The sequence below is a fragment of the Calidris pugnax genome, unplaced genomic scaffold (assembly GCF_001431845.1).
Source record: "Calidris pugnax isolate Ruff unplaced genomic scaffold, ASM143184v1 scaffold161, whole genome shotgun sequence".
Taxonomy (NCBI): Eukaryota; Metazoa; Chordata; class Aves; order Charadriiformes; family Scolopacidae; genus Calidris; species Calidris pugnax.
This window is the reverse complement of record NW_015090955.1, coordinates 1,285,563-1,306,304: the sequence shown is the minus strand read 5'-3', so window position 1 is coordinate 1,306,304 and position 20,742 is coordinate 1,285,563. Positions and strand designations below refer to the sequence as shown.

The window sequence follows — 20,742 nt, the reverse complement described above, 5'->3', positions numbered from 1 at the left end:
AGAGATCCTGATCTCTCTACATTAACCGACATTATTTCCCATCAAAATCTTCAAAAAACATTTGAAGTAGTGAAGTTCCGCTGAAACACAAAAGCCAGCAAGGCAGGCAGCAGGAGCTGAAGGGAAATTAGGCAGCAGGCTTATGCTGCACAGAGAAAGGCCTTTCTAGGGACGTGCTGCACCTCAATCATAAACTGGGAAGTGACAGGAGACGTGGAAATCCTTGCACCGGGTTACCTTGTGGTTATGGTATGCCGAGCGGCTGGTGTGCAAGCTGGCCAAGAGGCTCTTGGTTTGCTGCTGGACGCTGGAAGGAGCTGGCATGGACAGCAGCATAGTAGCCAGTTCCTGAGCTGCCACCTTATTCTTCTCCTGCTCCCAGGAAGAGAAAAAAGAACACTCTTCAGTATGTTTACTATTAAGGTGATGCATGAGTCTGGTTTCTCAGCGTACCTGCAGCTCCCTCCCCTCTTTCCACTGTGCGTGCAAGTTTCTGTTTTCCTTCCACACAGTTTTGACAGCCTCCTCCATTTCTTATTTGACATTTAAGGAACATTTCGCATGTCTACACAAGAAAAGTCCTTTTGAGATTTATGGGCTTCTACCCTGCTGTTTTTGTAAATGAGGTCAGTCTCCAGCACAAAAATCCCACCAGCGATAAATGCAAATGCCGATTGTCATTCTAAACTAGTTTCAAATGCTTTTCCCTAAGTCAACTTTCAGATCAGTGCTCTGAGCAAAACGGATGCGGCTCTCTGCCGTATCAGGCCCCCAGGGCTGCAGGAGGTGCTGCTGATCTTGCCCCTCCCTCCCCCCCATCTCTGAAAGCTCAAGAATGTATTCAGAAAGTTACTTGCCTTCTCGTTGACTGGTCCTACAGCAAAGCAGCTTTCCAGCGCTTCTAAAGAACTCACTACTAGCCTGAAGGGAGAAAGGAAAGCAGGCTTGAGTACAGCAACCCTCCTCTCTCCTTAGCACTTTGCTTTATGCGGGCTACAGTCATGAGTAGCTCAGAGACAGCTAACGAATGCCAAGTACAAAATCAAAGCATGATAAAACCTGCCACAGGCACCATGCATATCATTTCATTGTGTTACAGACCAGAGTTAAACCTGGCTCACGCTCACAGACAAACTTAGGACTGCTTTAATAATCCACAGCTGAAAGACAGGGGCTTTTCTCTCCCAAAGAGGATAAAACATTTCCTTACGCAGCCTGCAGCAGGGATAACTTGGATTGTCTTGACAGTACCAATTCACCATGGCCCACAGCCGTACATATGACTGCAGATCAAGGCTTGGTATGACACATGGGAAAAAGCGTAACCGACTTTTCTAAGGGAGCAAGATTCTACTCGCTTGCTGTTTTCACACAGGTTGCTCTTTCCAATTTGGAGTTTCAGCACAAAACAGTCCAGAGGAAAACGAACTTGGGAGCAACTGGGTAGGACCCAAGTGAGAGACCCAAGGGTTGCTCTTTCCAATTTGGAGTTTCAGCACAAAACAGTCCAGAGGAAAACGAACTCGGGAGCAACTGGGTAGGACCCAAGTGAGAGATGCTGAGGTCCAACCTTTTGACAGCGGGAAGGCAGGCCAGTAAAATACTTGCCCCGAGGGAAAAACCTTATTTACAACTTGCAGCAAAGTGCTGAACCTCCCTTCCAGCACCGCTTCATGCCTCGAGGGAGAACTACCTGAAAGGCCATCTGACACGCCAGAAGGAGCAGTGCAAGAACACAGGAAAAAGGAGGGAAGAGACAGCATTAAGGGGAGAAACAGCAGCGTGGGATTGGATACGAGGCAGGAGAAACAACAATTGTCTGGTGGTGCTAAAGAACACGCCATTCCCCTACCCGCAGCCACCCTCCGTAAAGCCAGGGAGGGAATAGAAGTGGGGTAAAAAGACGCAAGGAGGGAACAAAGCGAGGAGTCTGTCAAACAAGCAACGGTTACGCCGGAATACAGCAAAAATCTGCAAACCACCTCAATCTTTACATTTCGCTAAACCATCTGCCATGCAATGACCAGAATGTAAAGAAGCAAATGGCACTTGGAAAACAAAACAAAAATAAAAAAAACAGTCAACAAAAGCCACATCATGTGTTCTGTCTCTCTGACACACACTCATTCGTGCAGAGAAAAGGATGGCATACTAACCGGTCCAGGGTGGTTAGGGACTCAGTTTCAGAACTTTGGGGGAGCAAAGAAAAAGGAAAAAAAAAAAATAAAAATGTGTAAAGCTCACAGAAAATCTCCCTAGAACACATTCTAAGCAAAAGGCAAATTAAACAGGGAAATCAGGAAGCCGGGAGAGCGCTCTATACAGTAAATCTAAGCAGGGTTCTGCCTATTTGGGCAGCAGACACTTGCCTAATAGCAACACAAAGAAGGGAGACCCAGGCCACCTAGCACACAGAAGCCAAGCACGTTGCTTAAAGCACCACTGAAGGTGAAATTTGAAGAACAGACACCAAACTTCTGCTAAGAAAGCTGCCTCCTCCCTGCCGTTAGTTGTTCCTACTCAAGAGGCCCTTTATAAGGTAACCAGGCTGCATTCTGTAACACGCATGTAAAAATGAGTATTTTTTTGGATTCTGAGTTTTTAGAATATAATCTGCTTTGGAAAACCAGAAAGCTTGTCTGTGCGGAGAGGGACATCTTGTGGAGATGTCACAGCAGAGGAGGGAAGAAAAGAGAAATTAAGCACAGGAAAAAATCCTATGAACTATTAGACAAAATATTAAAGGATGGCCAAACAGGTCTTTCAACTGGACATAAAGGCCACTTCAAGCCCTGAGCCTTTACCTGAGAATTTCAGAGGACAAAATTAACCACCATTTACTCACAGTCAAGCAGCACATCCCTTAAAACACTCATTTTCCAGCAGTGGTAGTTCCTCTCTGATCTGTTTCCCTCCTATCCCTGCCAATTTGCCAGGTTTCCTACAACCCTTACAGCACAGACTGTGTGAGTTCAGAGAAAGAACACAGGTGGATATATTAATAAAAAAAAAAAGCTCTATTTCTTCTGCTAAACACAAGCCCCAGCTCATCCTTGTGGTTTGACTTGATAATGGAGGTGGGAAACATGGGGAGACCTAACACCTTCCCCAGCTCATCCTTGTGGTTTGACTTGATATTGGGGTTGGGAAACATGGGGAGACCTAACACCTTCTCCACCACAGTAGTTCAACCTGAGACATATGGGCTACATGAGGGTGGGAACCACTCGCCTAAAGCCAGGTCACAAAGTCCTCCTCCAAACCAAACTGAACATCAGAGTGAGCTCTAAAGAATGAAAAAGGGCCAGCTTGAAATGAGAAAATGTACCAAGGCAGCAGAAATCTCTTTTAGCTCTTCAAGATTGCTGTAACAAACGAACTTAGCAACACGAAGCGTGCACACACATCTATCCATCTACTCCACCAGATAAAGCAAGAGCGGGCACAAAGCCCTGCTTAGAAGATAAACACTGACTTTTCAGTTGCTGTTTTGTACAGCAGTGGGAACAACTTAAGTTCTCTTGGTTAAGAAAGACACACAAGGGTACCTAGAGGTCCCCTCTAGAGCAACAACTCATTTTAAACAAGAAATAAAAGAAAGACTGCAGAGATACCTCTCCAGGACAGTCCCACTGGCAGCAGCAGGGGCAGCCGACTCCGTGTCTCCTGTGCCGTTCCCTTGATTCAGGTTTGGGGGACACACGTTGCTCACTGACGCAGAGGGGAAATCCTCGGGGGGCTCATCAGGCCATCCAAACTGTTCTTTGGTTTTGCCATAAATTTTTATGGAATCCATCATTGTGACTCCAGCAGGATCCACAGAAGCCCCAACTGCAGCAATGAGAAAAATCTCTTAAGAATCACAGAATGATATGGGGTTGGAAAAGACTTCTGGAGATCATCTAGTCCAACCTCCTGCCAGAGCAGGGCCACCCAGAGCAGATTGCACAGGAACGTGTCCAGGTAAGGTTTGAATGTCTCCAGAGAAGGGGACTCCACCACCTCCCTGGGCAGCATCTTCCAGAGCTCTGCTACCCTCACAGGAAAGAAGTTCCTCCTCGTGTTTAGATGGAACTTTCTAAGTTCAAGTTTGTGCCCATTAACAGTTTCTTTTGAATACAAACAAGCACAGCCTCATAAGGTCAGGATAGCAATTACACTGTGTCGTTAATACACAGCCACTCTGACAGCTACATCTCCTTCTCAAGGCCACTTCTCTAGTGCCTCAGCACAAAATTCCTGAGCAGAGCTACTGCACATTCATCCACTGAAGCAAGAAATTGAGCCATGAAGAAAAAGTTATTAAATGTGCAGGATCTGCGCCTCGAATCTTTTCTGTGGTGACTTCAAATGAACAGCTTGTGGAAACCCTCCCCACCTGAGGTGAAGCACAGTTGCTTCAACCCACCCAAGCAAAACCATCCGGTAATCAAAGCAAATAATTAACAAAGACTTACTGAAGATGGTTAGTTTCTTGTCGGCCTGCAAGGCTTCCTCACGAGTGAAAGGGAAGTCAAACCATCGAGCCCTGGTCATGTTCAGCTGCATGGTGCGGCCAAAGATCTCCAAGTAGGAGGGCGCCCGCTCTATGGCCTGTGTGCCAATCTGGATGCGCATGCCCGTCATCACCATGGTGCTGTTGTTGTTTGTCACTTCAATGGTGAAACCCCCAGGCTGCAGAAAACACATCACAGCTCAGAAAGGTGAAGTCAGAAATTCACTGCTGAGCTAAGAATCTGATGTCTGCACGCAGGTGCCTCCACTGTTTATCTAACAGCATCAGGGGGTTTGGACAGGGTCATTTGAACAATGCAGACTTCTAAGAAAAGATAGACTATAAATCTGGACAATAATATCACCTAGAAGCCCAAGAGGATGCCCAAATTGCCCCATTTACCTTTGTGTTGGCCACATACATGCCCGTGGAATTGAGTCGGTGCTTTATCTGCTGAGCGTTGTAAACCTGCAGCAGGTCGTTGCCTCCAAACTCCACGTCTGTGAGCTGCTGGTTGTGTTCAAAGAAATCGATGGGGAAGTTCACTTGGCTGGAGGTGCGAGTTGCTAAAAGGGAAGAGAGATGGTTAAAACACATTCTAAACAGGCAAAGGTACAATAAAGAAGCTGCAGAATGAGCTTGCCTCCTTTGGAAATGCCCATGCGAGACAGATAGCTCTATATTTTTCTATGCATCTATGGAAACATTTTACCCAGACTTAATGCCAAGGTTAACTGGGAGCGTGTCCAGAGGAGAGCCACCAAGCTGGGGAGGGGCCTGGAGAACAAGTCCTATGAGGAGAGGCTGAGGGAACTGGGCATGTTGAGTTTGGAGAAGAGGAGGCTGAGGGGAGACCTCATTGCCCTCTACAACTACCTGAAAGGAGGGTGTAGAGAGGTGGGGGTTGGCCTCTTCTCCCAAAGGACGAACGACAAGACCAGAGGAAATGGTCTGAAGTTGCGGCAAGGGAGATTTAGATTAGATATTAGAAAGAATTACTTTACTGAAAGAGTGGTCAGGCACTGGAACAGCCTGCCCAGGGAGGGGGTGGAGTCCCCATCCCTGGAGGGATTTAAGAAACGTATAGACATGGCTCTTCAGGGCATGCTCTAGTGCCTAAGGGTATTGGTTTATGGTGAGGTGTTGAGTGTGGGGTTTAGTTGGTGGGTGTGGTGTTTTTGGTGGGCGTTTGGTGTGGTGTGTTTTGTATTTGTTTGGTTGTGGGGGTTTTTTTGTGGTTTTTTGTTTTGTTTTGTTTTTTGTTTTTTGTTTTTTTTTTTCTTTTTTTTTGTGGTTGGACTCGATGATCTCAGAGGTCCCTTCCAACCACTAAGATTCTGTGATTCTGTGATTGCCATATGTGAACATCTTAAGGATCTATATGACACTAATCAACCTTTGTGTCTACATTTGCCACATACAATGAGAAATCCCTTACTAATAGCAGCCGCCTTGCGCTTGCGAACTGGCTTCATGATGCTGATGACGCTGCTGGGCTGGAGAGAGGGCTGGAGCCAGTAGGAGGTGTTCTCTACGTTGGCCATGTAGATCCTCAGGCTGCCATCTTCGCACAGGAGGATCATGGTGGTCCTCTGCTGCTCGTTGCAGGCTGTGTGACGGATGGCCACCATGTCCTGAATCTGCAAAGGCAAGTAATGCAGGTCAAGGAAAGGACCTGGCAACTGCTGCTTGCAGAAACAAACTCTTCACATTAAAAAAGCTGCAAAGACTCAATATCTAGTCATTGGAACAAGAAATCATGTTTTAAGGGCCAAAAATACAGGGAACTATGACTAACCTTTGCTTTGGCTGGTAAGGTTTTAATCTCCTGGATGAGAAAGGTGTCTGGCTTCACCATCACCACCAGTGGGACACCCGTGGTTTGTTGAACACAACACACCAAGCCAGGGTGGTTCATCACCTCAGACCACTGACACAGCGCCGGTGAAGTCTTACTCCCACCATTCGAACTGCAAGAGATGAAAGGCAGATTGACGTTAGTTTAAGGAGCAAAACAAGTGAAAACTCACAAAATTCATCACTGTTCAAATCAGCTAAAGCTTCGTCCTCAGTAAAAATTCAAAGAACTCCAGGAATATCAGTGCCCAGTTTATAAGCGAGAAACCAGAGACAGACACCTGGGTGGGCAGAAGGCACAAGCATCCCCATTCACAGCCCTGATCTCTGCCCTGAAAACTTGAGGAAAGACACTTAGTAACATTTTATGCCCAAACCCAAGGGAGTCATTTTTAAATGGCTTTCAGGTATCTTTTTATCTGACCAATTCCATGTTTCAACACAGCCAGCAGCACTAAGCAAAGACCAATGCTGGAGAATCTGTGTGACTGCTAACTTAAAAACACCCAACAAACCAACAAAGCTGCAAAAAGACTAAGCCAAACTCAACTAGGGTGCTTTCAGGTATCTTTTTATCTGACCAATTCCATGTTTCAACACAGCCAGCAGCACTAAGCAAAGACCAATGCTGGAGAATCTGTGTGACTGCTAACTTAAAAACACCCAAAATGCTGGAGAATCTGTGTGACTGCTAACTTTAAAAAAAACCAACAGCAAACCAACAAAGCTGCAAAAAGACTAAGCCAAACTCAACTAGGGTGAGGGACCTCTTGGAACCTGGCCCTTTGACAGAGCCTACCCAGGACAGTGGCTTTGTGTCAGGCCACTGAGGAGACTGTGGCCTAAACGCCCAGCTCCACTTGCCAGAACAGATGACAGAACAGCTTTTTTTTTTTTGCCACATTCATAGCATAAGAGATTGGTTTCCCTCAAGGGAGCCTGAAAATAAGCCTTAATATGCACAATACACAAGGTCCACTGCAGTACTGGTGCCGAAAGGAAACAAAGGCTTCCTGCTCTGCAGCCTCCACGAGGGTGGGTAATCCCATCGGTTCCAGCTGCTGCACCAGTAGCAGCTCTGCACCGTGCAGCAAGGCTGCTCCAAAGCCACCTTTCTGCTATGAAATCCTAGTGGGAAGAAAAAAAATGCATATACATGCCCCTCTGCCAAAACGGCCAGCTTTGGTTTCCAATCACCCTGCAATTAGGGCAGAAACAACAGGAAAAGTAGCAAGAAACCTTCAGTCAAAAAGGAGATCTTCACCACAAGCTTTGGCCAGTCAGAGCTGGGATGTTAAGAATAATTAGTAATATTTATAATAAAAGGAATATGATAAACAGCAATTAAAACTTCAGCAGAGCCTTCCACGCGAGCCTCACCTCTTTATGTTAATTGGGAACAGCCGCTGCACTTCCAGATTGGCCCGACTGATGGTGGCTGCGAAGGATTTGCCTTGGCAGTAGCTGAAGAACAACATCTGGAGCACATGGGAATAATACACGGAGACCCCACCTCCTGCCACCTGGCCATTGCTGTCCTGTGGGATCAGAGACAAACAACAACATCGCAGATAAACACACATCCTCCAAAACACCATCAGGCTTTTAAAATTCCCCATGATGGAATTATTCCAGAAGCCTCTCCCGTGCCCCCTCCCCACCAGGGAGAGAATGCAGCCTTAAATGACAATTTTCTAAGCCCAACTCCTTGGTGAACTCATCCATCAGATACTTCAAAGGCTTTCGGAGGGGATACTGCGATTGCACTCCCGGAGGCTGTAGGTATCGCCCTCAGCTACCGCATCTGTGCGCTTGAACAGTCTCACAGGGAGCACTCCCCATGTTCCCAGCTCATAAAAGAGCTTTCCCGAGGGCCTTCTTCTCATCTATTCCCCTGGTTTGGAGCAGGCTGAGGGGGGAAACATTGAGTGAAATGGGGGCAGATTTTTTAAGAGTCACCCCAAAGACTACAGAGCTGCCACTGAGCAGAAACAAAGGCTGGCTCCACCTCTGCAGCCCCAGTAATGGCCAGTAAGTTTTATCCATCCTGGTTCCTGCACCTTTGGAGCGCCTTGCTGGGAGAACAGCGCTGCTCTGAAGCCATCTCCCTGCTGAGAAATCCTGCCGGGCATGACTTCCCAGCCAGCCATGGAAAACATGCTCCATTTTCTAGATGAAAGGATCAAGGGGTTTAATTTTCACCCCCACCCCCTTTCACCGCAAGGATATTTCTCTCTCTTTAGAGGAACGGCAAGCGCCTTGATCTAGATCAGGGGGGCTTAAGAGGAGGAAAAAAAAAAATGAAAATGAAAAAAGAAAACTTCTGCCTTCAAATGTAAGACACAAACAAGAGAGGAAAAGCCACTGCAGCCCACGCTACAAGAAAGGGAAGTCACTGGTACCTTTAGGTCCTCATGATTGACTTCAAGGACGTTGGTGACGTAGAAGGGTCCGTGCTGGGCACTGCTCGCCTCTTCCATGAGCTGTGTGTAGATGTAGCCAGCAGAGGACATGATCACTATGATGTTCTTCCCCTCCTCGTTGAAAAGGAACGTGACATCCCTGATTTTGGAACTCGGTAGAAGGAAGTAAAAAGTTGGACTCAAGGCATCTACAGAGAGATCGTAAATCTGTGGGAAGAATCAAGAAAATAGTTAACTACGACGATACAAACAGTGCAAATGGACAAAAGCTGAGACGAGGGAATGCTTATTAGATATTACAGTTCAGGGTTTTTTTGGTCTGAGTTCTTTGGTTTTGCTTTTTCTTACGACAACAGTAGCCAAACACCACAAATTTATATTTCCAATTTATTTCTAAGAATATTACCACATCTTCCACATGCAACTCCGTGAAAATCCAGACTCTAATGCCTGAAAGAAGACACATCATCAATAGCTCATGACCAAACGTACCTTGACAAAGTCTGCAGTCACAATAGCAAGCTCTGTCTGAGATCCTGGCAGCCACACAGCTTTAATGATGAAATTTCCAGTGGCTAGTTGGGGATGAAGTACCAAATGATCAGAGACCGATCCAGAGCTGCTGAACGTTAACACGTGGCAGTCCTGGAGTAATGAAAAAAAATTGGTCAAATATTAGAACAAAATGTGTAGAAACATTTCAAGCCAAGAATGGAGCTAAAAGCCAGCATTCCTCTTGGTGCCAATAACAATTCATAGAGTAAAGAGCTATAATTCCTGCATTTAAGATGAATGACATGAAAGTTTGTAAAGGAAAACCAAACAAAATCCAAATCAAAACCACACAGAGTCCAACTGCTGCTTAGCTAAATAGTAGGTTTGAGGATGCTGCACTGTGAAAGACAAATCTAAATTTGGGAGAATACAAAAAAAAAAGGAGCCCTTGCTACAAAACACTAGTTGTTCTAACACATTGAGTTTGACATGACTAAACATTGAGTCCTGTCTTAAAGTAAAATTGGCCTTAATACAATAAGAAGTACTATTTTGAGGTGCTGTCTCATTTATTATATTATTCATATAGGTCTTGCTTCTTTTACTTCATATATCTAGTAGGCAAGTGATTCATGAGCTAAAATTAGTGACAGATTTTGGAGCCAGCTCTGTGCTAGCTCCTCAGAGGAAAGAAATACAGCTGGTTTAGGACTGATGTTTCCAACTGCCTGGAAGAGGGTTCATCAGGTGCTTACTTTCAGTCCACACACGGCCAGGTAGTCCTCCTTGCAGGGATTGCCAGTCAGGCTCAGCACAGTGAACGGCACGGGCGCCGACGCGAGGCGAGTGAGGGTCAGTTTTCTTTTGCTGGAGTCTGCTTGTTTCAGCAACGCCGAGAGCTGGAGGACTGTTATCTGCAGAACAAAACGAACTCCGTGACCCAACTTTACAACCAAGGGGAAAAGGGCATTTCAATTTCAGCTCTACGACTACGTCCGCACAGTTTTCACTATTTCTGCTGCAAGAACTCTTTTCTCTGAAGAATGAGAGGTTTTCCTAAGCTGTGCAGTAGAATCATAGAATCCTAGAATGGTTTGGGTTGGAAGGGACCTCAAAGATCATCTAGTTCCAACCCCCCTGCCCTGGGCAGGGACACCTCCCACTAGAGCAGGTTGCTCAAGGCCCCATCCAGCCTGGCCTTGAACCCCTCCAGGGATGGGGCAGCCACAACTTCCCTGGGCAACCTGTTCCAGTGTCTCACCACCCTCAGAGTAAAAAATTTCTTCCTGAGATCTAATCTGAATCTTTTTTCTTCCAATTTAAACCCGTTTCCCCTTGTCCTATCATTACCTTCCTGGCAAAGAGTCCCTCCCCAGCTCTTCTATAGGCACCCTTCAGGTATTGAAAGGCCACTATAAGGTCTCCCCGGAGCCTCCTCTTCTCCAGGCTGAACAATCCCAGCTCCCTCAGCCTGTCTTCATAGGAGAGGTGCTCCATCCCTCTGATCATCTTCGTGGCCCTGCGCTGCACCTGTTCCAGCTGGTCTAGTACTTTACAGAAGACCCAGATCTGGGGACAGGCAGCCCAAATCATATTCTGCTTGTCGTTCATGAAAGGCTGTTTCATCTTCTTTTACAGCCCAACAGTCTCTCCAGAGCTAGAGAACTCACCTTGCCCTTTTCATGACTCACAGCCAGGTGCTGTCGGCGTCCGTGCGGGGACGAGAGCACACACATGGCCACCCTCCTCAGGACGTGGGCACTGATCAGCTGCCGGATGGTCTGGCCCTGGTCACCGCTGTAGTTCATGCGGACGTTCTCAAAAGCACCTTCTTGAGAGCCAAGAGTTGGGACCTGAGTCATTAGTAAAAGCATAAAAGAAAAAATACATATCACTGATTTTTTGTTCTGTTTAAAAGCGATCCCACCGATCCATAATCTCATCCCTCCTTTAGTATCATACCATCAACTGATCTGTCATTTCTACTGACTTGTCCAAAGTATGTAGCTCGTTGAGAGCTTGCTGGGCGCGACTGCTGCTCCCCATGGCTGAAGCCTGCTGGAAGTTTATCTGAATGGCATCCATCAGGAAATTCAGCATGTCCAGCACCAAAGGTGCAAAGGAGAAGTTGGCCTACAAGAAACAGATACAGCAAGTGAGGCGCAAGGTGTTTCTGCTGGGAATCTTCACTAGAGCTACATGTCAACCTGTTTTTAAAGTCTGATACCGCTTTTCATAGAATCATAGAATGGTTTGGGTTGGAAGGGACTTCAAAGATCATCTAGTTCCAACCCCCCTGCCATGGGCAGGGACACCTCCCACTAGAGCAGGTTGCTCAAGGCCACATCCAGCCTGGCCTTGAACCCCTCCAGGGATGGGGCATCCACAACTTCCCTGGGCAACCTGTTCCAGTGTCTATGATCCCTCGCTTTTATGATCCCTCTTATCATAAAGAAGAGCATAAAAATCATAGAATCATTCAGGTTGGAAGACACCCTTGGGATCATTGAGTCCAACCATCTACCCTACTCTACAAAGTCCTCCCCTACACCATATCCCTCAGTACCCCATCTAAACGTCCCTTAAACATCAAGCAACTTGGCTGATATCCAACACAGTCTGCCCAAGATCCTCATCACCAACCACCTTCTGTTAACAGCCAGCTACTAATTATACCTGGGACTGCAGTTCCTCTCGACAGCCCTCGACGTTTCTACACAGGCTGCTCTTCTTGGGTTTTTCTTCGTCAGGGCCCTTTCCCTCGCTGATGGTGACCTTGGCTTTCTCTGCAGGAGAGGTGCTCGCGTGGCGAATGACGCTCTCGGGCACTCTGGGCTCGCTCTGGAAGGCGGATTCTTTCATGGTGGAGCTCATACCACTGCTGGGAGTTCTCTTCACCAAAGCCTGGGAATGACACAGCAGCATGAGATCCCAAACCAGAGTCAATTTAAGCACTGAGGAAACAAATACAGGTCGTAACAGCACCAAGATTAATGTAGTTTTAAAGAAATAGAGTGACTGCTGGGAGTTCTCTTCACCAAAGCCTGGGAATGACACAGCAGCATGAGATCCCAAACCAGAGTCAATTTAAGCACTGAGGAAACAAATACAGGTCGTAACAGCACCAAGATTAATGTAGTTTTAAAGAAATAGAGTGTAATTCTCTTAGACTGCAATTTGAAAGCAATAACATGAGAGTATCCTGCACGTCACTGTCCACCCAACTATTAGAAAGACTTTCACATTTAAGATAAAGTCACTTTGTTTGCTTCTAGTGCAAAACATGGGAAAAGGTGGTATCTGACTATTGAGTAGCTTAAGCCAACTTGCAAATTCTGTAAAGGTAAGTGGAATCCCAGTAGTCACAAAGACAGAGATTTGCCAATGCACTTATTTGATGCAAAAAAATAAATGGCCAGGCAAGCTGTAAATTAAGAGGATTTGTCATAAAGCTAAAGCACTGAAGTCTTAGGACTCTCATGCACTCATATCACAACGTAACTTATTGCAGAACCCACAAAAGGCCTTAAAAACTCAAGAAATCACAGCTTGGATGTTGACAGGAAGACACTTTACCAGGCAACTGCCATCTTCCTTGGCTCCACAGTCACAGAAGAATGATCCGTATTTGGCATAAGAAATCTCATGATCCTTGTGACAAACTTTAGCACAAACTGTGCAAACACCAACCCCATCAACCATCTTGCAAGTGTGACAGTGATACCTGCACGAAATAAGCCATAAGAGTTATAAAACACCACATTTTATGATGAGGTAGGCCTCAGGAAGGCTCCACAGGCTGCAGTTCACAAGCTGTTTCCTTCTCAATGGCCAGAAATACCAATCTGAAATTCTGAACATAAATTTGAAATTCTTACCAATGTTGATTCATGAATTCTTTCTGTGTGATGGTGAAGGTGCAGAGTTTATTACAAAGAGAATCTTCATCCTGTCAAGCAGAAAGTTGGGTTCAGAAATGTGTTATAAGTGCAACTATAGTAAAGGCACATGGTACAGAATATGTTCCTCAGACACTAAAGGAGCATTTTAAGCAGAGCAAGTTGAGCACCACCCAGCTAAAAGGCAGCAGCTGGTATCCAACCACATGGGAAGAGGAGATGGTGACATTTTATAGCAACTCAGAAGAGTGAATCAAGAAAACAGTAAAAAAAATAATATATTGGGATGATAAATTTTAAAGAATACATTAATAACAGGTTTTTTTCCCCACTTAAAAGCCTCATGTAAGTAAACAGTAAAAAAAATAATATATTGGGATGACAAATTTTAAAGAATACATTAATAACTGGTTTTTTTCCCACTTAAAAGCCTCATGTAAGATGCTTGTTGATATAAAAGCTCGTAACTGACAAACCGACTGGTAGGAACAGACCCACCTGACTCCATTTCTTCCTTTTTTTTTCTTAAAACCCCCTCACTTTTAACTTTTGTTGACATGATAAAGTCAACACATCTATGCACAAATGACAGATATTCTCTTCCAGATCGGGCAACTCAGGTTCTTCCCTCAGTCTCACATTAGGAACAAACACTAACGACAACAAAATCTTAACTTATAACCTGAGTAATTCTGATCTGGAAGCAGCAAAATAAACCTTCATCTCATTTACAGCATTAACTGTGACTATCACCTACCGAATCTTCAGCCTGAGAGTCCTCCTCCTCCACTGCCAGCTCTTCCACCCAGTCAGAATCCACCTCAATGGCCCGTTCCTCTCCATCAACGGAGAGATGACTTGGTCCTTGGCCACTGCTCTGGCTCAGGGCGTTAGTGACATCGGCCAGGTAAGAGACAATATGGCACGTGCACTCCAGGATCGTCACATGCTGTGAGGCAGAGATGAATGAAAATGAGCTGCAATACTCAGATCCCAGAATAGTTGCTATAAGGCAAGAAAACACAGCAGTGCCCCTGACTAAATTGCTTCAAAACTCCCACTATGCAACCAAAACCGAGAGAGCTGATGTTGTCCCAACTGACACAGCTCATGCCTGAGATTTATTCCTCCAAAGTAAGCAATAGCCACCTCTTACCTTCCCTTGCATGACGTTTGCATTCATTTTTTCCACCACATTCTTCTGAGACAGGTATTTCTTGCTGTAACACAAAACAGTGGAGAAGATCATTACAACTGACAGTCTTTGGGAAGTATGAAGTCAGTTCTCACCAACAGCTTCAAGCTTTCAGTTCGCTTTAGATTAGCAACAGGAAATTTATGAATGCAGAAATTAAACCATGAAGAATGGGAAAGACAAAGAAAACACATGGTTGTTCTTAAACTGGGGACACAGATCAGCCTCTCTCAGACATTTTGTATTCCAAATAACAAACAATAAACTAAAAAAATAAGCGTGTATCAGTAAAAATGAACTGCTCTCCCCACGTTCTCAGGAAAAAAATTAGAAAATAGAATATTTAAGTGATGCAAATGAATAAACAGGAATATACAGCACGCTCTTACCATCTGCCCAGCCAGTCAACAGCAGCACCGTGAAGCTGGAGGTGTCCTGCACCTTGTCCTGCACTGGCCAAAGTTGCCATCACGACCATCAGCTCAGGAAAGCCCGTGCCATCCCCGTTGGCCAGCATTTCTGTTGCCATTGGTATGAGAGTACTCAGCAGAACAGTGCACACACCTTCTCCAACTTGGCTGATCAAAAAGAAGAAAGTTTCAGAGAGGGTACATCACCCACTGAAATAAAGCTGAGGCCCACATCCCATGAGCAGTGACACAGCAAAGCCTTCGGGCAAACAGCCAAGAAAGTCCCCATCACTTGGTTTTTAAGATGCCAACAAGAAGCCATCAGCAAATCACATCATTTGTACACCTAGAGAACAAAAGAAACTGCACACAAAAGAAATGACAAAGGCTGTACTTTACCTGTTTTCCCGAACGATGTAAGTTGTCAAAAGTTGCAGCAGTTGCCTGTTCTCTTGCACAACATCCAGCTGATCAGAATCTTTGGGTGGGGACATGGTCATCCTGGTCAGCCAGGCCTGGAGCCGCACCGGCTCCACACACGCCAGCTGAGCCAAGGAGCCGCAGAGTCGCAAGAGGCTGGGGACAGGACTCTTCTCAGCTGGGGGAGAAAATCACTGGTGAGTGACAGATGCCACAATGAACGTGTCTGAAGGTGGATTTCCACTAAAAGTGTGAAGGTGTCACTCCACTTCCTTTCACAGCTTTGCTTTCAAGCAGTTTCACACCACAGCCTAATACAAGAACGGTGTAATGCGGACAAAGGCAGGACGGAAGAGATTCAACACTTACTGAGCTGGAAGAGCTTGGTGAAGAATTTCAGGACCCTGTTACAGAACTTGGCTGAGAGGTTTTCATTGGCTGTTGCCATCATGATCTGGACCAGTTCTCCACTACATGGAAGGGGAAAATTAAGTCAGCTTGGTAAAAGACAACCCATTCCTTTTTTTTTTTTATTTGCACTTAAATATCTCTGCCCTCACATTTAGGACTGGCACCAGTTTGTGTAACATTGCCCAGCGCAGCAGCTGAGCCACAGAAATTGCTTTCAGACAAGAAGAAAAATCTTAGCTCAGGCAAAAACCTGTGAATCTCACAAGCTCCTGAGTAGCAGATCAGTATTCTCTGCCTACCAAGTCACAAAAGGGCCTGCATTGCCTGCCAAACCAAAATTCAACACTTTCTTGCCTATTTTTGTCTTCCACATTACTAAAGTACAACAGGCAGCCACCAGACTGATAAACAAGTAGAGAGCAAAACCAGCTAATGGTCAGCTTCTGAATAAAGAAAAGCTTTCCTCCAGTTCACCCTTGTACCTCTTCACAACACTGTTGTTGTGCTCTGCTGTCTCCATCACAATTTGTCTTCATAATTCTAAACTGGGCCAACACCCCACATTAAAATTACCAACCCAGTGCCCTGAGGAAGCACTGAGAGAACTTGGGATTTGTAACTGCCTTATAGACCAGCATCTCTCAAAAAACTCCTTATAATGCTTTTGACAAAACGATCCTCTTGCAAGATTCCCCACTGATGATCACTATTAGGACTTGCTGAATATTTTATTTGGAGCAACAAATAAAAGTCCTCTCCCACATGACAAGTCTTTTCACACTCTCCTGCGCTGCTTCAAGGGCATCCTCTCCTCACATGGCTCTATCTTTTCCTGCACAATGGCACTAACATCACTTGGGTGTTGAGAGGGACAAGCTAAGAGTGAAAGGAAGAGAAAGAAAGTCCTTGGCCTACAATTTTGATGATGACTTCACCTTTTGGAAAAGAATTCCTCCATGGCTTTTCGTGCCTGGCTGCTCTCCAGCTGTTTCTCCAGATGCTGCAAACATTCCTCCAAGATGGACTCATCCAGGCCACTGAGGATCAAAAGATGCATATTAAATTAGAACATATAAGAGAGATTTCAACAATTCTGAGGGTCAAGAAGTAATCAATTTTGCTGACAAGGTTCTGATAAACTTTGCACTAGCTGAAAGCATCTCAGCTTTCAAGAGACAGGTGAAAAATAATTGATGAATAAACATATATAAACACATGTAAACACAAACAAATCCACCAAATGATCAGAAAAAAAAGGAGCACATGATGCTGTAGGCAAGTTACATAGAAACCTAGAATAATCTAGACCTTTCAGACACTTCACATTACAAATTCCTCTAAATGGCTGCTTTTTTTCACACTTTAAGTCTCTTTTAGTGTTCTTCCTCCCCATTCTCTCCTATGCTCATCCCCGCTCCGCAACGCACCCTGCAAGTAAAATCCAATTATGTTCACATTCTCTACCAGAAGGCGCAGTAGATCTCTCTCTGAATTCCTTCCATCCAGAGAGGATCAGTGTTAAAAAGATGCAACATCATCCTGCCTAATGGTTTTATGTTTCGGATGGGTAGAATCAACATCTGAGCATCGAGCTTATTCCCTCTCTACACACAGCAAGTGAGGGGTGGGAAGCACAAATCTTGCTACGATAAAGCAGGGATTAGCCATCCTTCTAAACAGCAAGAACAGAGACAAAAGAATATAAAGCAAGTTAGGTCAGCATCTTCAGCTTTGATTTTGTGCTTGTATTTACATAATTTTCTATTTGCTTAAATAAAAAAAACCCATATCCTAATATAGAGTTGCTCTATCCAGAGTTACAGAGATGATTAAAATCCACACTGCCTGAACAGCAGTGCTGAAAATTGTTTTAACATGAATATAATATCTGGGTATTTTTAGTCTACAACTACAGGAGTCTTCAACAGATAAAAATAAGCTGATTTTTCACCTTTCTGTTGTCTCTTCAAGAACAGACACCAATGTTTAAACACACTGTAGTAATTCTTTGTATATAGCTTTGTTGGAAAACTATGAGCCACGGAGCCCCTCACCTGTTTGGGTCGGAGTGATGGGCCAGTATGTTGTAGCATCCAGTGATCAGCTTCTCATAGACACGTGCCAGGAATTCATCTGACTCTGCAGGGCCCAAGATCCGTTCCAGGGAATTGCTGCTTATCTCTGCCACGCTCTCCGTGCTGGTCTCCAAAAGGAGAGGCAACAGGGAATGAATCACCTGTGGCGGGTTCAAATCATCCGACCAGCTGGAAAAGAAAAGGAAACAAGTTAAGTCTCCGTAGGACGTATCAAAGAACATCTTTACTGGATGAATCAGAAGTCAGACAAGTAAGGCACGAGCCTGGATGGAATTCTGTGATAAAAACTCTTTAGAAAGCCAGGACAAATACACTGACCAAGCCATTTTTTCCCTCAGAAGAATGGTCCTCATTTGGAAAACTCTACACATTACTTTTGTACATATACAGCTACAACAGCTTTCCTAGACAGCCAGGCTGTCACACAGAATGGCTTCTCAACTTCTCTGCAGCGCCAACAACTATTTTCTTTATGATATTTTTGAGTAAGGCTCTGGGAAAAAAAGATAATTCTTTCATTTCACTTTTTCCTATAAGAAAACAACAAACAAAATGCAAAGAAAGCCCTATGCACAGAAGAAAATTGTACTCATAGAATCATAGAATTGTCCAGGTTGGAAGGGACCCTTAAGATTATCCAGTCTGACCATAAGCCTAACCCTAATAAAAACCATCACTAAACCATGTCTCTAAGCACCATGTCAACCCATCTCTTAAATATCTCCAGGGATGGGGCCTCAACCGCTTCCCTGGGCAGCCCATTCCAAGGCACAAGAACCCTTTCTGTGGAAACATTGTTCCTAATCTCCAACCTGAACCTCCCCTGGTGCAACTTGAGGCCATTTCCTCTTGTCCCATCGCCTGTTCCTTGGGAGAAGAGACCGACCCCCCCTGGCTACACCCTCCTTTCAGGGAGTTGGAGAGAGCAATAAGGTCTCCCCTCAGCCTCCTCCAGGCTGAACCCCCCCCAGCTCCCTCAGCCTCTCCTCATAAGACTTGTGCTCCAGACCCCTCACCAGCTCCGTTGCCCTTCTCTGAACCCACTCCAGCCCCTCAATGTCTTTTTTGTGTTAAGGGGCCCAAAATTGGACACGGCCCTCGAGGTGGTGCCTCCCCAGTTCCAAGTACAGAGGGACAATCTCCTCCCAATTCTGTTGACTTTACCTGGTAAATGTAGCATAAGTGTCAATAAGCTGGAGCGTAGCAGGCAGGAGGTTCTTGGTTATCTCTGAAGACTTGTGTGGATCAGTCTCTGCAGCCAGCTTGGAAAAGTGCTCATCTAGAGAAACCTGAATCTTGGAAATTGCAGCATCAAGTGTGTAAATGGACTGTAAACTGGGAACTTCGTGCAGTTGGAGAATAGTTGTGCAATCAACACCGCAGAAAGAAGAGATCTTCAAATAGAAAGGGATGGAACAGTAAGTTCAAATCATTCCACAGAAACAGAAGCTCCATGTGCACAATGGCACCGACACCACCTTACCTGTCGAGCAAAGTATTCCTCTGCTATCTCCACATCATACTTCACTGAGCTGCACTTGCTGGAGGCCAGTTCAATGAGAGAAGCAGCGTGGTCAGCTTTCATGCCCTGCTTGGTAAGGTGATCCTACAGGCACCAAAGAAAGACTTGTCACACTTTAGAAGTGCTCTATAATTAACCACTCGGCCAATTACCAGACTAGAACAATTTAGAAAACACAAACCCAACTTCCCATTTCTCCCCACCATGCCCACAGAACAAATTCCACACGCAGCCAGCACGGAAGAAGAGACTGATATTTTTACTATCAAACAACATCACAAAACGCCCCTATAGAGATGGGGCTGTACCTTGATCCAGGTGACGTAAGACGTGATGCGCAGACGGGAGGACCAGCGCAATGTGTGTAAAATATCACACTCACTCATCTCTGGCGTGTTCATAGCCAGCTGATTCATGTAGTTTTTGGATGGAGGTAAAATCCCCAATATCCGCCACAGTATCAAGAAGTAGTACTGAAGTGCACAGGCTTCCTAAACAGGAGTACAGTTGGACAAATTATTAAAGAAAACCTGTAGTTTCAGTCATTACAGCTACTGAAATTGTCTCATCGGAGACTCTAGACTCCTGCAGATGTGCCAAATCACATGAACGCCTACTGGACTGAGTCTCTGTCACATTCTACAAGAAATTATGCAACAGAGAGGAGTGAGGGGAAAAAAAAATAAAGGAAAGATTATACAATTTTTTTCTGCCTTATCATATTCTAGCCAGACCTCCTGGAATTACCAGGGACATATATCAAGTCTAAAACATGTTACGAATTAAAAACTCGTATGAGATGTACCACGACCATAAACACTATGGGTGTTTTAAGTTCCCCAGTACTCCAACCACTGCTGAGAATATTTTGGTTAAATACTTTGCTTGAAAACCTGTTATTCCTCAACACAGCCAACATTACAGCAACACAGCCTCACCAGTGCAGTGACACTTTTGTTCTCTTTCCTCCTAAGTGTATCAAACTGTGACCCGGCTGCAAGCAACGAAGTCAGGGCTGTGTAAAGCTCGTCATACTTCATAGTCCTAGAGAAAAGGACCTCACAAACCTGCAAGAGATGACAAGTCAGGATCACTGCTTTGCAAATTGCACAGCTCTGCATTTATATACAGTCAAGCTCTTCTCTTAAGTATTCAGAATACACACAGACCAAAACCACGCAAAATAAAACTTCGATAAATTAGTTCTGTTGGGTACCACTACTCTTTTCTCTACTTGGTGAAATATTTCTGCTCTATCTGCTTCACTGAGACTTTTCATCTTGTCTATTTTCACTGAAACTTGTCAAATCAACATGGTCCTCAAGGCTTACAGAAAGGTTTTTAAAACAGAAATCCCAATACCGTGCTATCCAGACGGTTCAGATCATCTTCAGAAGCTTCTTGAGATAGGATGCAGTAGAACCTGGGCTGTGGAACTGCATCTGGAACAGGAGGACAGAAAATAATGGTCAAAATAACAGTTTCAATGGCACAGTATTGAGTTATCCTCTCTCCTCCC

General features: G+C 45.0%; 1 protein-coding gene across 1 annotated transcript in view; it reads right to left on the bottom strand.

Annotated features, from left to right (window-relative positions):
- Positions 1-20,742, bottom strand: part of UBR4 (ubiquitin protein ligase E3 component n-recognin 4) — a 101,725-nt gene that overhangs the window by 61,151 nt on the left and 19,832 nt on the right. Inside the window, exons 21-48 of the mRNA XM_014952035.1 lie at positions 20,586-20,665; positions 20,162-20,290; positions 19,532-19,714; positions 19,185-19,307; positions 18,866-19,095; positions 17,660-17,869; positions 16,541-16,642; positions 15,564-15,664; positions 15,174-15,372; positions 14,754-14,942; positions 14,326-14,389; positions 13,927-14,118; positions 13,149-13,219; positions 12,847-12,994; positions 11,947-12,174; positions 11,233-11,403; positions 10,941-11,123; positions 10,026-10,184; positions 9,268-9,420; positions 8,755-8,982; positions 7,733-7,890; positions 6,294-6,465; positions 5,934-6,135; positions 4,898-5,061; positions 4,458-4,674; positions 3,615-3,831; positions 858-921; positions 238-372 (exon numbers count right to left, since the gene is read on the bottom strand). Of these exons, the coding sequence (XP_014807521.1) occupies positions 238-372; positions 858-921; positions 3,615-3,831; positions 4,458-4,674; positions 4,898-5,061; positions 5,934-6,135; positions 6,294-6,465; positions 7,733-7,890; positions 8,755-8,982; positions 9,268-9,420; positions 10,026-10,184; positions 10,941-11,123; positions 11,233-11,403; positions 11,947-12,174; positions 12,847-12,994; positions 13,149-13,219; positions 13,927-14,118; positions 14,326-14,389; positions 14,754-14,942; positions 15,174-15,372; positions 15,564-15,664; positions 16,541-16,642; positions 17,660-17,869; positions 18,866-19,095; positions 19,185-19,307; positions 19,532-19,714; positions 20,162-20,290; positions 20,586-20,665 (4,472 nt within the window). The remainder of the gene's footprint in view (positions 1-237; positions 373-857; positions 922-3,614; positions 3,832-4,457; positions 4,675-4,897; positions 5,062-5,933; positions 6,136-6,293; positions 6,466-7,732; positions 7,891-8,754; positions 8,983-9,267; positions 9,421-10,025; positions 10,185-10,940; positions 11,124-11,232; positions 11,404-11,946; positions 12,175-12,846; positions 12,995-13,148; positions 13,220-13,926; positions 14,119-14,325; positions 14,390-14,753; positions 14,943-15,173; positions 15,373-15,563; positions 15,665-16,540; positions 16,643-17,659; positions 17,870-18,865; positions 19,096-19,184; positions 19,308-19,531; positions 19,715-20,161; positions 20,291-20,585; positions 20,666-20,742) is intronic.